Source organism: Erinaceus europaeus, chromosome 20, assembly GCF_950295315.1.
Source record: "Erinaceus europaeus chromosome 20, mEriEur2.1, whole genome shotgun sequence".
Classification (NCBI taxonomy): Eukaryota; Metazoa; Chordata; class Mammalia; order Eulipotyphla; family Erinaceidae; genus Erinaceus; species Erinaceus europaeus.
In genome coordinates, this window is record NC_080181.1 from 23,840,559 (window position 1) to 23,857,187 (window position 16,629).

Sequence of the window (16,629 nt, forward strand, 5' to 3'; positions counted from 1 at the left end):
TTTAAAGTCTTAACTATAAATTAGTGACAAGGGAAATCCAACCGAACAGGTACTCATTAACGGTATTTTGAAGGAGGGGTATTGTTTAACAATAATCAGGAAAGTTTCTCTCATGCTTTAAAGTCATAATAAGTAACATTTTGCCCTTTAACTTGACATTATCTAAATGCTCACTGCCACTACCATTGTTCCTCATTAGCATAAACCCAATTTTCTGAATTTCATTTTGGATGCACAAGAGAATTATTTTATTACAGATACTGAGAGCAGGAACTACTGATCAGATCTGGGAATAAATTGCCAAATTATTCATGATTCACAAAAGGGGAAAGTCGCATTCATAAGGTTCATTTATTTAAATTACACTCAAGGCAATAAATGGATGACAGCTTGTATTTCATTTTACAGTCTATGCATCATCTCTTCCTAGAAATTTAATGTAGCCCAGGCAGGGTTATTCTCTGGTCTCAAATGCTGAAAATACAAATATTAAAACACTACCCTGGTGGTCTGGGAGGTGGCACAGTGAATAAAGTATTGGATTCCCAAACATGTCGTCCTGAGTTCAATACCCAGCAGCACATGTACCAGAGTTATGTCTGGTTCTTTCTCTCTCCTATCTTTCTCAGTAATAAGTAAGTAAATTCTTTTTAAAAAATAATAAGTAAAACTTTACCGTGGGCTGGGGAGATAGCATAATGGATATACAAAATAACTTCCATGGCTGAGGTACCAAAAGTCTTAAGTTCAGTCCCCAGCACCACCATAAGCTAGAGCAAAGCAGTGCTAAGGAGAAAAGAAAGAGAGGAGAAGGAGAAGAGGAGGAGAAGGAGGGAAAGGAGAGGAAAAGGAAAGGAGAAAGTATTGCCCTTAATTCCAAAGAACATAAAATCAGTCGGGTGGTAGCACAGCGGGTTAAGCACAGGTGGCACAAAGAAATCACTAATTCAAAGAGACATGCACACCCCTATATTCATAGCTGAATTATCCTCAATAGCCAAGGAGTAAAAGCAATCTAAAAGCCCACTGGCAGATGACTAGATTAAAAAGCTGCCAGATATATATATTCAATGGAATATTACTTTGGAATTTAAAAAGATGATATTGTGTTCCTTGGGACAAAATGGATGGAGTTTGAGGTGACTGTTCTTAGTGATGTAAGGAAGGAGGTGAAAAAGACAACTACCGAATGCAAAATAGAAATAAGATGCTACCCCATCAAGGAATCTCAATTAGAAAGCAATTTCCCAGGGGCCGGGTGGTAGTGCATCTGGCTGAGCGCACATGTTACAGTGCATAAGGACCCAGGTTCAAACCCCTGGTCCCCACCTGCAAGGGAAAGCTTCACAAGTGGTGAAGCAGGGTTGCAGGTGTCTCTTTGACTTTCCCTCTCTATCATCCCCTTCCATCTCAATTTTTGGCTATCTCTATCCAATAAATAAATAAAAGATAATAAACAAAGAAAGCAATTTCCCAAATAGGAAATTATAATCAGGTGATTCTGAAGCATTATCCAAAAAGTTGTTTTCAAAATAAATGGAATGATGAGAAAAGTACTAGATGGGAAACAGACTCTTCAATTCCCAACAGAGAGCCAGCAAAGGCAAGAAGAGGACTGCTCAAATGAAATACTACACATCTGAGAGAGAGGTCTTTGAATCTCAGAGAATGAAACTGTCCTAGCACACTATTATAGTGTAATCATATATATATGGTTTTTTTCTTTTCATCACAAGGGTTGTGGATGAGACTTGGTGCCTGCACGATGACATGACTCCAGCAGCCCTTTTCTTTCTTCTGTCTTTATTTTTTTACCAGAGCACTGCTCTGTTCTCACTGATAGTGGTGCTGAGATTTGCTCTACTGTTTTTTCCTCTCTTTCTTTCCTTCCTTCAATACATTTTTTTAATTTATTATTGGATAGAGACAGAGAGAAATTGAGAGGGGAGGAGGAGAGGGAGAGAGACAGACACCTGCAGCACTGCTTCACCACTTGTGAAGCTTTCCCCCTGCAGGTGGGGGCCAGGGACTTAACCGGGTACACCAGTACCTGGCCTTTCTTTCTTTCCTTTCCCACTGGGATGAAGAAGAAGAGAGAAGAAAGGAGGGGAAAGAGAAGGAGGAAAATGATGAGAAAATAACTAAAATAAAGATAATGAAAAAGATAATGGTTATACAAGACTTTCGTGCCTGATGTACCAAGATCCCTAAGTTCAATCCTCAGCACAAGTCAGAGCTGAGCAGTACTCTAAAAAATCAAATAAGTAGGAAGCCAGGCAATGGCACCCCTTCAAGTACACATACGTAAGGACCAGCACAAGGATCTGGATTTGAGCCCCCTCTCTCCACCTCAGCAGGGATGCTTCCCAAGCAATGAAGTCGGTCTGCAGTTATCTCTCTTTCTCTTTCTTCCTCTTTGTCTCCCCCTCCTCTCAATTTCACTCTGTCCTATTAAATAAACAGTTGAGGGGAAGGGGAAGAATGGCCACCAGGAGCAGTAGAGTGGTGGCACCAAGCACCAGCAATAACAATGGAGGCAAAAAAAAAAAAAAGGAAGTAATGATAATGTGAGAGAGTTATAGGACAATATCAAGAGAACATTCGACATCATCACAGGGATACAAGAAGAAACAGGGAAAGAAATATAACTTAAGACTTGAAGAAATATTAACTTCAAAATTAACTGAGAATTTCCCCCACATTTAAGGAGCTATTCTCCCAACCATCCTGGAAGCTCAAAGAACAAGAAAAAAAAATCTAATCTAAAATCACCTAAAAGGAAAATCTCCTAAGACTTTCTGTGGTTCTCTACAGAAACTAAAGGTTAGAAAGGACTAGCAGAATGTATTCAGAGACATCCACTCAGGAATTATTCTGTCAGGTTATCAACCAGGTTTGAAGGAGTGAGGAATAGCTTTTCAGAAAAGCTCATTGCCTCTAAACCTGACTTATAAGGAATGCTAGAGCGACTAATATAAAATGAAAATATGGAATGACCTCACCCATAGGGGGTAAACAATGCAAGGCAAACAAAGCAAAACTCAATGATGACTAAGGACTTAAGAGTGCAGACCTGTTGTTAAGAAAGGGGACAGGGTGGTCCAGGAAGTGATGCAGTGGATAGAGCACTGGACTCTCAAGCATGAGGTCCCAAGTTCAGTCCCCAGAAGCATATGTAACAGTGATATCTGGTTCTTTCCCTCTCTCCTCCTATCTTTCTCACTAACAAATAAATGAAATATTAAACAAACAGAGAAAGAAAAGAAAAAAAAGGGGGGGTAAAGCAGCTGAGGGGGTGAGAAGGTGCGGTCCATGCAACTTTGGTGGATGGATAGTGGTGCTTTTGTGAAGGTGGGTAACTAACTCTGAGGAAGTACAAAATTATACTTCTAAAATATCTATAGGCTTGTAAAATAAGGTTACTTCAAAAACAAATAAAAACTATTACTAACATTAAGAAAAAAGAAAGCCTGTTAACCCTACTCTAAGATTTTTTTTAAAAAATACTTTTAATTATCTTTATTTATTTATTGGATAGAGACAGGCAGAAATTCAGAGGGAAAGGGAAGATAGAGAGGGAGAGAGACATACACCTGCAGCACTGCTTCACCACTCACAAAGCTTTCCTCCTGCAGGTAGGAACTGGGGAATGGAACCTGGATTCTTCACACTGTAACATGTGTGCTCAACCAGATGTGCCACCACCTCGCCTCTATTCTAAGATTTTTATTTATTATATATGGGGGGGGGGAAGTTTCACATGAAACAAAGACAGACAAGTCAGAGTGCCAAATTCATGTGGTGCCTGGGATTGAACTGAGAACCTCTTGCATGCAAGTCAAGTGCTCTAGAGCTAACCCTATTCTAGAACACTCGATTAGTCCCAAGAAAATTTTTCCAGCACCAAGAAATATTTAGGGGCCAGGCAGTGGTATACCCAGCAGAATACACACTACCCTGGTCTCTGCAAGCGGTGAAGCAGGTCTGTGGATTGTCTCTCCCTCTCCTTATCTCCCCCTTCCCTTTCAATTTCTCTTTGTCCTACCAAATTAAAAGAAATATTGGATTGTCAGAAAAGTCATAATTTATTTTTCTATGCAAAAATGCACCATGACTTTTCAGATAGCTCAATATTTAGTAACCACAGTAGATATGCATAAATCTTACAAACAAAATACCTCTTCTCCTTCCCTTTATCCCTGTTTATTAGTAAAACCATGCCTGTTGGGCCAGCAAAACAGTTCACTTGGATAGTGTGCTATTTCGCCATGTACATGACTCAGGTTCGAACTCAGCCCCCACTATGACAGAAAGCTTGGGTGCTGTGGTCTCTTTCACACTCTCTCTGCTAGAAGGAAGGGAAAGATGAAGAAAGGGAAGGACTAAGAGAAAAAGAGAAAGCAAGCCTGTCTTCCAAGTCCTCACACACCTTCTAAAATGTGTACCATTTTAGAATATGGGCAAGTTGGACAGTGGGGAAAATAGGGTATTTACCCTTAACCAGTCTCTTAACACTTCTTACAACTCTTATTTTTCACAAAAGTGAGTAATTTCTTTACAACCTGGAAGCAGAAGGAAAAACATAATTAAAAATTATCTACCGGGAGTCGGGCAGTAGCGCAGCACGTTAAGCGCACATGGTGCAAAGCGCAAGGACAGGCTAAAGATCCTGGTTCGAGCCCCCAGCTCCCCACCTGCAAGGGAGTCACTTCACAGGCAGTGAAGCAGGTCTGCAGGTCCTCTCTGTCTTCCCCTCCTCTCTCCATTTCTCTCTGTCTATCCAACAATGACAACATCAATAACAATAATAACTACAACAATAAAAAACAAGGGCAACAAAAGGGAAAATAAATACTTGAAAAAATTAAAAATAAATAAAAATAAATTTTTAAAAAATTACCTGCCTATTGCAATCAAAAAGAAAATCAACCAACAAATCACAGCAGACTAAGTTGATTAAGGGGAAAAATAAAATCAGGATTAGAAAGCAGAGTTCTTACACAAAACTCCTATATAGCAAAGATGATTACAATGAAAATCTAAACAAATAACAGGTACAAAGTTCGAGTCATTCGGCAACAGAGACAACAGTTGCTAAATTAAAATAAATGGAACAACATTTCTCAATAAATGTTAATCTCCCACTCTTCATCAGCTGCTCCAACACCCACTGGCTTTAGGAGTATGCTACCCAGATCTCCTGCTGCAGGGGGCATGGTTGACTGACAATGCCAGGCACATTCCTCTGGAGACCCTGCTGAAAAGTTAGGCTTTCTTCACCAGCTCCCAGTGTACAAGCACAAACAGCAGTGGAACTGAAGGCCCATTCCTTTCAGGCTAAGGGGATTGATTTCTTTAATGCAAGGGTGAGGAGCCTTTTTTTCTGCCAAGGGCCATTTGTATATTTATAACAACGATCGAGGACCACACAAAATTATCAACTTAAAAATTAACACTTGGGTGAGGGGAGATAGTTATGCAAAGAGATTTTAATGCCCGAGGCTCTGAAAGTTCCAGGTTCAATCCCCCCTGAGACCCCAACACGCACCACCATAAGCCAGAGTGGAGTAGTGCTCTGATTAAAAAAATAAATAAGTAGTGGTCCGGGAGGTGGCGCAGTGGATAAAGCATTGTACTCTCAAGCATGAGGTCCTGAGTTCAATCCTCGGCAGCACATGTACCAGAGTGATATCTGGTTCTCTCTCCTATCTTTCTCATGAATAAATAAATAAAATATAAAAATAAATAAATAAAATAGCACTTAATGTTGGTGGGGCCAGGCAGCAGAGTACCTGGTTAAGCGCTCATGTTACAGTGCACAAGGATGAAGCTTCAAGCCCCTGGTCCCTGCCTCCAGGGGGAAAGCTTCACAAATGGTGAAGCAGAGCTGCAGGTGTCTTTCTGTCTCTCTCCCTCTCTATCTTCCCCCTCCTCTTTCAATGTCTCTCTGCCTCTAGCTAATAAATAAATAAATAAATAAAATATTTTTTTATTTTATTTTTTTTTTACATTTTTTTAATTTTCTTATTTTTATTTTATTTTTATTTATTTTTATTCCCTTTTGTTGCCCTTGTTGTTTTTTTTATTGTTGTAGTTATTATCGATGTCATTGTTGTTGGATAGGACAGAGAGAAATGGAGAGAGGAGGGGAAGACAGAGAGGGGGAGAGATAGACACCTGCAAACCTGCTTCACCTCCTGTGAAGCGACTCCCCTGCAGGTGGGGAGCCGGGGGCTCGAACCGGGATCCTTATGCCGGTCCTTGTGCTTGGCGCCACCTGCGCTTAACCGCCCGACTCCCATAAAATATTTTTAAAATAACACTTAATGTTGCTGTTAAACACTGAGTTGTGCCTGTAGTTGCCTCCCGCAGGGCGAGAACAAATTACTTTATGGGCCATATCAGTCCATCAGATCAGAGTTCACCACTCCTGCTCTAATGGGCACTTGGCAGAAAGCTATAAACTGAAGCTTTCTTAGAGTGTACTGAAGCCTGAAATTTTCCTTACCCACTCTTCCATTCCTCCTCATTCCTGCTTCCTCTCCTTCCCATTCACATCTGCCTCAACCCCGACAATCTCCAGTTCAATTGATCCTAGCTTGCATTCTGCTTCTCAGAGGATTCAAAACTTGACTATACACCAAAAATCTCCAAATTGGTCTCTAATTGCCCCCTCTGGCACTCCACTGCTTCTAAATAAAGTCTAAATTTGACCTCTGTATAAATCCCCTACTGTTGTTATCACCAGTTGCCACAAACAATAGTTCAGCCAAAATAAATTGAGTAACTAACAGTCCTGAAAGTCAGAAGTCCAAAATGGGGGGGGGGGGGGGGGGGCAGGCAGTAGTGCACCAGGTTAAGTGCACATAGTACGAAGTGCAAGACCAGCACAAGGATCCTGGTTCAAGCCCCCGACTCCCCTCCTGAAGGGGGGGTCACTTCACAAGTAGTGGGAGCAGGTCTTTAGGTGTCTATCTTTCTCTCCCCTTCTCTACCTTCCCCTGCCCTCTCAATTTCTCTCTGTCCTATCCAATAAAATAGAAAGAAAAAAAAAAAAAAGCCTCCAGGAGCAGTGGATTCATAGTGCTGGCACTATGTAATATCCCTAGTAATAACCCTAGAAGCAAAAAAAGAAAAAAAAACAAAGTGTTGGCAGAACAAATTTTCCCCCCTGGGGATTCTAGCAGAGAATCTACTTTGTCTTTTCCAGATTCTGGAGGTCACCCACATTCCTTAGCTCACACCCCCACACACGCCCATTTCCATCTTCAAAGCCAACCAGCCAACACTTCCATCCCTCTTGTCCAACCCCTTCTGATTCAATTCAAGACTGCATGACACCCACTCAGGGATCTGCAGCATGTATCTTCAAACCTTTTTGTATTTTTTATGTTGTTTCCTCCACCTACATAGTCCTTATCAAGCTTTTTTATCTGGAAAACATCATTCAAGGTCTCCACTCAGAGCTACCACAAAATACCGGACAGTTCGTGCTTGCACAAAGGCATCTGGTAAACTGAGGTGTGCGGACTGAAATCCCACCCATCCATATTCAGCTCCCTCAGCCAGGCCTAAAGCTGCAACCACCAGGAGCAAGGGTATTGTGCTCAGAGGAAACACATTTTTCTAATTCACCTTGCCAGAAGAGCACACTATATAAGACAACTCAAATCCTCGAATCCTTTCCCCCTAACCCCATATAACTACAGGTAATTTCTATTATAACATTTGTCAAAACCTATCAGCTCTACCCTAGCTCCCTCACCTTGTCCTTGTGGAAATTATTTAACCCTCTTGTGCCTGCCTCTAGGTTTCCTGGCTATAGTATATAAATAAGCATCCCTATCTTACTTTAATTTTTTTCCCACTATTTACCTATTCCATATTATTTCTATATGATTTGGAAACTTATTTTGGGTGTCTGGGAATGTTCAAATATAACTCCCTATAAGTTGATGGCAACAACATTCCCCATCATACTCATGCTCTACTATTTGGTAGTGGGGAAAACCTGTAATGAGAACAATCTCACAGGGCTGTTTATTGTGAGCAGATGGCAAGTCAATATGTACAAGTTTCATAAAGAGACACTGATGCTGTTGCTAAAATAAGAGAGTAGAGGCCGGGTGGTGGTGCACCTGGTTGAGTGCATGTGTCACAATGCACAAGGACCCAGGTTCAAGCCCCCAGATCCCACCTGCAGGGGAAAAACTTTGCGAATGGTGAAACAGTCTTATGGTGTCTCTCTCCCCCTCTACCACCCTTACTCTCTAAGTTTTTGGCTGCCTCTATCCAATAAATAAATATAATAACAAAAAAATAGAAAAAAAAAGACTTTTTAAAGAAGAGAGTAATATCACCAATCAGAATAAATCCAACCCACCTGCAAGGGAAAAACTTCAGGAGTAGTCATGTAGAACTGCAAGTGTCTCTCTCCCTATCTCCTCCTCCCCTCTCAATTTCTTTGTCTCTGTCTAATAAATAAATAAATAAATAACTCCAATCTACATGGCCTCACCAGGCACTAAACATCTATATAATCATTGAACATGTACTCAAGAACAGCACTGTGCTACCAATTCAAAGGTTCATGGACTTGTGAAAGATTTTACAAAGACTCTAAAGATGCCATCGTCACAGCCTTGTGATAAATACTGTAAAAAAGGTATTAAGAAAATGTCATAGATGCTCACCTGAAAAATGCATCTGCTTTGCCAAGCTCAAGGCCCAGGTACAAAGCTTGGAGGTACAACAGCACTAAAGGATAATTTGGAGCTATGGTATCTCTCCCCTTCTCTCCCTCCATCTGCCATCTGAAAAAGTGGACCTTAAACTATGAAGTCCTGGTAACCACAAAAATAAATAAATAAATAAATAAATGTATGTGACGGAGGCCGGGTGGTGGCGTACCTGGTTAAGTGCATGTATTACAATGCACAAGGACCTGGGTTTGAGCCCCCAGTCCCCACTTGCAGGGGGAAAGCTTTACAAGTGGTGAAGCAGGGCTGCAGGTGTCTCTCTGTCTCTCTCCCTCTCTATTACCCTCTTCCCACTTGATTTCTGGCTGTCTCTATCCAGTAAACAAAGATAACAGAATTTTTTTAAAAATTAAATAAACAAATGTACGTGACTAGGAGAAAGCTTATCCAGTAGAGCAAAGGCCATGTGCAGCATGAGATCTGGGTTCAAGCTGCGGCACCACATGGGAGCACTGTGGACAGCAAGGAGTGAGGAGTGGTGTCTACAGATGGTAGAGTGGTGCTAGGTGTTTTAATAGCATTCTCTCTCACTCTCTCTTTACAAGACTGGCCTGGGAAGGGCACTTGGCAATGATAGTACACATACAGAGGACCTGGGATCATTGCCCCAGCACCACATAAGAAAATAAATAAGGGAGTTGGGCTGTAGCGCAGCGGGTTAAGCGCATGTGGTGCAAAGCACAAGAACCCGCGGAAGGATCCCAGTTCGAGGCCCTGGCTCCCCACCTGCAGGGCAGTCGCTTCACGGGAGGTGAAGCAGGTCTGCAGGTGTCTGTCTTTCTCTCCCCCGCTGTCTTCCCCATCTCTCTCCATTTCTCTCTGTCCTATCCAACAACAACATCAACAACAATAACAATAAAACAACAAGGGCAATAAAAGGGAATAAATAAATAAATATGGAAAAAAAAAATTTTTAAAGAAATAAAAGAAGAGAAGTAACACAGAATAGGAGAAAGTCATGTGGACACAGAGACAGAAAACAAAGTACTGCAGCTACAGAACAAAACATCACCGGTAACTAGAAAAGGTAAGAAAAGTATTTTACCCTCTAGAGCCTCTACAAAGAGTATGGCCCTGCTGACATCTTGTTTTGTGAATTTAGGAACAGATGCTAAGGTCTGAGGGAAAAATAAATAAATAAATAAATAAATAGAAATAGCTCAGTTTTGGACTGAGACATTGAAGTTATCCTTTGATACACTTAGAGACATCCAACCCTGTCAGTTCAAGAGTATATGAACTCAAAAGAGTTGAATAAAACAAGGAGTCATGGGTCCACAGAAATAAACCTTAAGACTACACAAGAAAGGAGAAGAGCGCAAGGCTGTTCCCCCTAGCAATTATAGTCTGATGAAGAAAATCCCAAAGAGTAATTTACAATGACCTCTTGAGGTACTGTGTATACAGGCAGCAGTAGTACTAACACTGGCACTGCTAACATACAGCATATCCATATGTAGGGCAGTATGCAGAGTGTTTCACATGCATCCTTACTATTGCCCCACAACTTACAAGGTGGAAAGAAGGCTTTAAAGACAAGAAAAGCGGGCGGATGGTGGGACAACCGATTAAGCACAGGTTACCACGCACAAGGAGATGGGCTTAAAACCCCACTCCCCACCTGCAGAGGGGGAACTGCATGAGCAGTGAAGGAGAACTGCAGGTATCTGTCCCTCTTCCTCTATATCTCCTCTTCCCATTTCAATTCTTCTCCGTTCTATTAAAGAGAATAGAATAAGGAAAGAAAGGGGGATGTAAGGGGTGGGGGGGGGGACGGGCACCAAGAGCGGTGGATTTGTAATGCTGGCACCGAGCTCCAGTGACAACCCTGGTGACAATAAAAAATTAAAAGAATAAAAATAAATGCCAAGAGGAGTAAAGTAACTTGTCCAGAGTCACTCCTCTGGTGAGTAAAAGCCATGATCAATCCTCATTATCTCAACGCTAAAGCTCACAGCCAACTCGAAGCTCTACCTAATCTTCCTGTTGGTCTCAGTAAGTAAGGGCCGCTTAAAGCAAAGTTATACCAAGTGGAAGAGGACGCAAGGGTCCTGACTGACACAGGTTCCTGAGGGAGGAAGAGGGCAACAAGTTAACATGATCACTCTGGAGATGCTCAGTGGCAGAGTGGAGGTGACATGCAGAGAAAACACACCCAGAATCCAGCGTTTCTCTGCCAATTCTTGGACAGCGGCACGAAGCAAGTGGAAAACAAAAACAAAAAAACAAGACAACAGGGTAGAAAAGAAGATTGATGACGCGGAGAGAAGCAAGTCAGGTTACAAAGCCAAGGCTCCGGAACAGAAAGACTAAATTCCAATGTCCCACCACCTACGAGGTGTGAGAGAGCCTAGGACGAGTTCTCTTATCCTCCGGGAGCCTCGATGTGCTGCTCATCTGCTACTGGGGAAGACGACCTATTCCTCAGAGCGAGTCAAATAACACAAAGCAAGGGGTTGCTGATCGCTTTTAAAAGCGTGGTCACAAGTACTGCGATCATCAGCATGAGGTGAGCATTACTGTCACCATTGTCAGCGTTCACCTCCCAGAGCCCGAGTACCTCCACCACCACCGCGTCGTCAGCACTGTGTCAAGTGAGCAGAGGGGCGGTCGGATCGGCCCGCCTGGACGGTGACCACCTGTAGGGTGTCAACGGGGCCCCGTGTGGCAGCACCTCACACCCCTGGTCTCTACCTCCCGCCCCCCCCCCCCGCTCCCCTGCGCTCCCGCCCACCGCCGCCGAGACCCGAGGCCCAGCAGCCCCGCCGCCCGCTCGTCGCCGCGCCCCCTCCTCACCTTCTCGTAGTTCTCCGTGAGGCGACTGATAACCTCGCGCTCCACTTGCCACTCGGGCTTCTTCAGCTGCTTCCTCAACTGCTTCTTTTGGCTCTGCTTATGGCTGTGTTTCTTCTTCCAGCGATTAAAGCTCCGCACGGGGTCGAGCCGGTCACCCGAACTCAGAGACTCGGAGGTTCTCCTCATCGCAGCGGCGGCGACACCCCACCGTCCCCTCAGACACGAGACAGCTAGGGCCCGGCGCTCAGGACGCGGAACCAGCGTGGGGGAAAAGAGGGCCACAGCGCCTGCGCGAAAGCAAAAGCCCGCCCCCAAGCTTTTGAAACCGGGGCACGCGCTAATGACACTTGGAAGACAGCGTATGCTGATTGGCTACTTGTTGTCCGCAGAGCAGAGCGGAGCTTTCCCGGGGAAACGGAGGCGGGGCGATCCAAAAGAGAGGGCGGGGCCGAGTGGTTTCCGGAGCCCTGGAGAGCTTTAAATCTGCGCTTGCGCACTAGGTTTGTTACTATGGGGGTGTCATACAACTTAGAAGAATGTAAGCAAGCCTCTTGTCCTGGGTTCATTTTACAAAATGGAGCAGGGGTAGATAGCATAATGGTTATGCAAAGAGACTCTCATGCAGGCGTGAGGCTCCAAAACCCCAGGTTCTATCCTATACGCCACCATAAGCCAGAACTAAGCAGTGCTCTGGTAAAAACAAACAAACAAATAAACGAAAAAAAGAAAAAAATCATTTTTTGCACACACACACACACACAGTCTGAATTACACTGCGATCTTCGTTTTGCTTATTTCAGTCCAAGCGGTCAAAAGATTTACTCAAAATCAAACAATGAATTAAAACTTCTGATTTTTATCCACTCTAGTGTACCCTCCCTAGGAATGAAAGTGGATTATTTTATATTTTGTGTGTATTTCTAGGTTTTATTTTCTTCTGGTCCTCAAACTTCAGCATCAGGGAAGTGGAGCAAAGACGAATTAAGTTTGTTTTAAAAGCTATTATATCAGAGGGGAAGCAATTACAGAAGACAAACCTTCTACCTTTTGCACCCCATAATGTCCCTTGTTCCATGCTCCCAGAGGTCTAAAGACTAGGAAAGCTATCAGGGGAGGGGATGGGATATGGAGTTCTGGTGGTGGGAATTGTGTGGAGTTGTACCCCTCTTATCTTATGGTTTTGTCAGTGTTTCCTTCCTATAAATAAAAATTATTTTTAAAAATCTATTATAAAGACAAAATTATAACTAAAAATAATTAAATGATAAGTCATATGAAAGCCACATGTCACTATGAGAACCTGGGTTCAGTGCCCGCCACCCCCGCCTTTACCCCACATGCGAGGAGCTTGGGAGGGGGAATCATGAGCTGTGATATCCCTCCTCCTCTGTCTCACTCTTCCTCTTCTTTCTCTGTACCTCTCAATCTCTATTCAGGAAGAAATAGAGAAATAGTAAGGAAGAAGAGGTGGGGTCTGGTGGTAGCGCAGCCAGTGAGCGCATATGATACAAAGAGAAAGGACCCGGCAGGAGTAGATAGCATAATGGTTATGCAAAGAGACTCTCGAGCCAGAGGCTCCAAAGTCTCAGGTTCAATCCCCTACACCACCATAAACCAGAGATGAGCAGTGCTCTGGTAAAAAAAAAAAAAGAGAGAGAGAGAGATAAAGGACCTGGGTTCCCGCCAGGGATACCGGTGTCTCTCTGCTCTGTCTCCCCGCCTCCACCTCTATCTTCCCCTACTCTCTCGATCTCTGGCTGTCTCTATACAATAAATAAATAAGGATAGTTATAAATAAATAAATAAAACAAAAAAGGGAAGGAACAATAGAAACATGCAAGTACAAAACTCCAGCAATAACAAAAAAGTGCTGTCTTATAATTTACATACATTGATATTTCTCGATTGAATATTATGTTTTGACTTGCGAATCATAGTTTTTCCATTTATTTGTTTATTTGTTAGTAAAAGTGGGGGGGAGAGAACCAGAGCATCACTCGGATACTTTCTTTTTTATATATAAATATTTATCTATTTACTTATTCCCTTTTGTTGCCCTTGTTGTTTTATTGTTGGAGTTATTATTGTTGTCGTTGTTGGATAGGACAGAGAGAAATGGAGAGAGGAGGGGAAGACAGAGAGAGGGAGAGAAAGACAGACACCTGTGAACCTGCTTCACCACCTGTGAAGCGACTCCCCAGCAGGTGGGGAGACTGGGGCTCAAAGCCGGTCCTGGTCCTTGTGCTTTGTGCCACCTGCATTTAACCCACTGCCCCGACGCCTTCTCTCCCTTTCTATTTCTGTCTCTATCACAAAAGAAAGCGGGAAATGGCTGCAAGAAGTATCAGAGTCATTGTCCAGACACCAAGCCCCAGCAATAACCCTGATTGGGAATGGAAAAATAAGAAAGCTGTCGGGAATGGGGAGTCTATTATTATCCAGGAGGCCATGATCCTGGAGGGTAAAAGACTTGAAGGCATCACACACTGGTCCTGTTTGTCCCACAATTCATTAACTGGTTTTGCAGTTCCCCCCCCCCCACACACACACACCCACAGGCAACTCCATTCTCACAATAGAAATACTTCCCCTGATCCCCAGGGCTGAGAGCATAGACAGATTTGAGCAGGAGCTCCTGTCTTCATTTGCATGTTAAATGGCAATAAAGCTACTTTCTCCTCATGCAACAACTACTATGAAAGTGATTGGCCTCCTGCAGCACCAGGCAGTGAGCCCACACACAACTTCTCTTCACAGTTTATGATCTAGAATATTGTCTCTAAAGATATCTGCCTAAGATCACACAAGGAGTTTTTAAAAAACAGTAGCTCTGGGGGTCAGACGGTAGCACAGCGGGTTAAGCACACGTGGCGCAAAGCGCAAGGACCAGTGTAAGGATCCTGGTTCGAGCCCCCGGCTCCCCAACTGTAGGGGAGTCGCTTCACAGACGACGAAGCAGGTCTGCAGGTGTCTGTCTTTCTCTCCTCCTCTGTCTTCCCCTCCTCTCTCCATTTCTCTCTGTCCTATCCAACAACTAACGACATCAAAAATAATAACCACAACAAGGGCAACAAAAGGGGAAAAAAATGGCCTCCAGAAGCAGTGGATTCATGGTGCAGGCTCTGAGCCCCAGCAATAACCCTGGAGGCAAAAAAAAAAAAAAAAACAGCAAGAAAAAAGAAAGAGACTAAACAATTCTCATGCAATCAGCCAGGTCAACCAGTGTACTTACTGCCTTTCAGAAATCTCTGGTTTAATAGAGATTATAATTAATCATAACAATGGAAACATATTAACACTACTTGTATAATTTAAATCAGTTCCCAGTCTAATGCCATTCAGATTATGCTATAAACAAAACATTGCTGTAGGAAGGGAAAACAATTATGGTGGTCTAAGAGGCGGTGCAGTGGATAAAAGTGTTGGATAAAAGTGGGGGCCAGGGGCAGACAGTAAATAGCATAATGGTTATGCAAACAGACTTTCATGCCTGAGGCTCCAAAGCCCCAGGTTCAGTCCCCCGCACCACCATAAGCCAAAGCTGAACAGTGCTCTGGTTAAAAAAATAAAATAAAATAAAATAAAAAATAAAAGTGGGGGCCAGGCAGTAGAACAGTGGGTTAAACGCACACCATGCGAAGCACATGGACCCGCGTAGGGATTCCGGTTCTAGCCTCTGGCTCCCCACCTGCAGAGGGGTCACTTCATGGGCGGTGAAGCAGATATGCGGCTGTCTGTCTTTCTCTCCCCCTCCTCTCTCGATTTTTCTCTGTCCTATCCGGCAACAACAACAGCAATAACAACAATAATAATAACGACAACAACAAGGGCAACAAAAGGGGGAAAATGGCCTCCAGAAGCAGTAAATTTGTAGTGTAGGCACCGAGCCCCAGTAATAACCCTGGAGGCAAAAAAAAAAAAAAGTGCTGAACTCTCAAGCATAAGGTCTTGAGTTCGATACCTGGCAGCACATGTACCAGAATTATGTCTGGTTCTTTCTCTCTCTCCTCCTATCCCTCTCATAAGTAAATAAATAAATAAATAAATAAATAAATAAATAAGCAAGTAAATAAGTAAATAAATAATAAATAATAAAAACAATTATGAATAAAACATCCATGCTACCAAACAAGGGGCTAGCTTCCAGTGCAGACAGAAGCAAACAGTCATTTGGGATGGAGGAGTACTTTTAAAAAGGGTTTGGGAGGAGAGTTGGGTGGTAGTGCAGTGGGTTAAGTGCAGGTGGCCTAAGGATACGGGTTGGAGGCCCTGGCTCCCCACCTGCAGGGGAGTCACTTCACAAACGGTGAAGCAGGTCTGCAGGTGTCTATCTTTCTCTCCCCCTCTGTCTTCCCCTCCTCTATCGATTTCTCTCTGTTCTATCCAACAATGAATGACATCAACAACAATAATAACCAAACAAGGCTACAACAACAAGGGCAACAAAAGGGGGGGAATGGCCTCCAGGAGCAGTGGATTCAAGGTGCAGGCACTGAGCCCCAGCAATAACCCGGGAGGCAAAAAAAAAAAAAAAAAAAGACTGATTAAATAGAAAAGGCCGAAATCTTCCATTGACTTTAGGACTTGTTATGTTTTTATAGAGATGAAGTTTCTTTGCTGGACTCTTCAGCTGACTTCTCCCAGAAGCCTTCCAGTTAGGTCAGTCTGCTTCCTGTTGGGCCAGCCACTCTGCTTCATGGTGGAGCCTTTCAACCTCCTGCTGAAATAGCCTCTCTGTTTGCAACTGGACCATCCTTTCTGCTTGCAGCTGGACTATCCTCTCTGCTTTCTGTTGGGCCAGTCTCTCTGCTTCCTCTTGAGTCAATCTCTCTGCTTTCTCTTGGGCCATCCTCTCTGCTTTCTCTTGGGTCAGTTTATCTATTTTTTTCTGATAGAAAATCTGTTTTCCACACAAGTCGAACCTGAAATGGAATTGGAGTATTACACCAAAGTAAAAGACTCTGGGGTGGGTGGGTGGGTGGGGAGAATACAGGTCCATGAAAAATGATGAATGAAATAGTGGGGGTTGTATTGTTAAATGGGAATCTGGGGAATGTTATGCATGTAAAAAAAA

The 16,629-nt window shown here is 43.2% G+C and overlaps 1 protein-coding gene across 5 annotated transcripts in view; it reads right to left on the reverse strand.

Annotated features, from left to right (window-relative positions):
- Positions 1-11,835, reverse strand: part of DDX10 (DEAD-box helicase 10) — a 653,321-nt gene extending 641,486 nt beyond the window's left edge. For all 5 annotated transcript variants that reach the window (XR_009546788.1, XR_009546786.1, XR_009546787.1 and 2 more), the window contains exon 1: positions 11,556-11,835. Coding sequence is in view for 1 of the 5 variants with exons in the window: in XM_007539286.3 (XP_007539348.1) it covers positions 11,556-11,741 (186 nt within the window). In the remaining 4 variants the exon portion in view is untranslated. The remainder of the gene's footprint in view (positions 1-11,555) is intronic.
- Between the last annotated feature and the right edge of the window lie 4,794 nt (positions 11,836-16,629).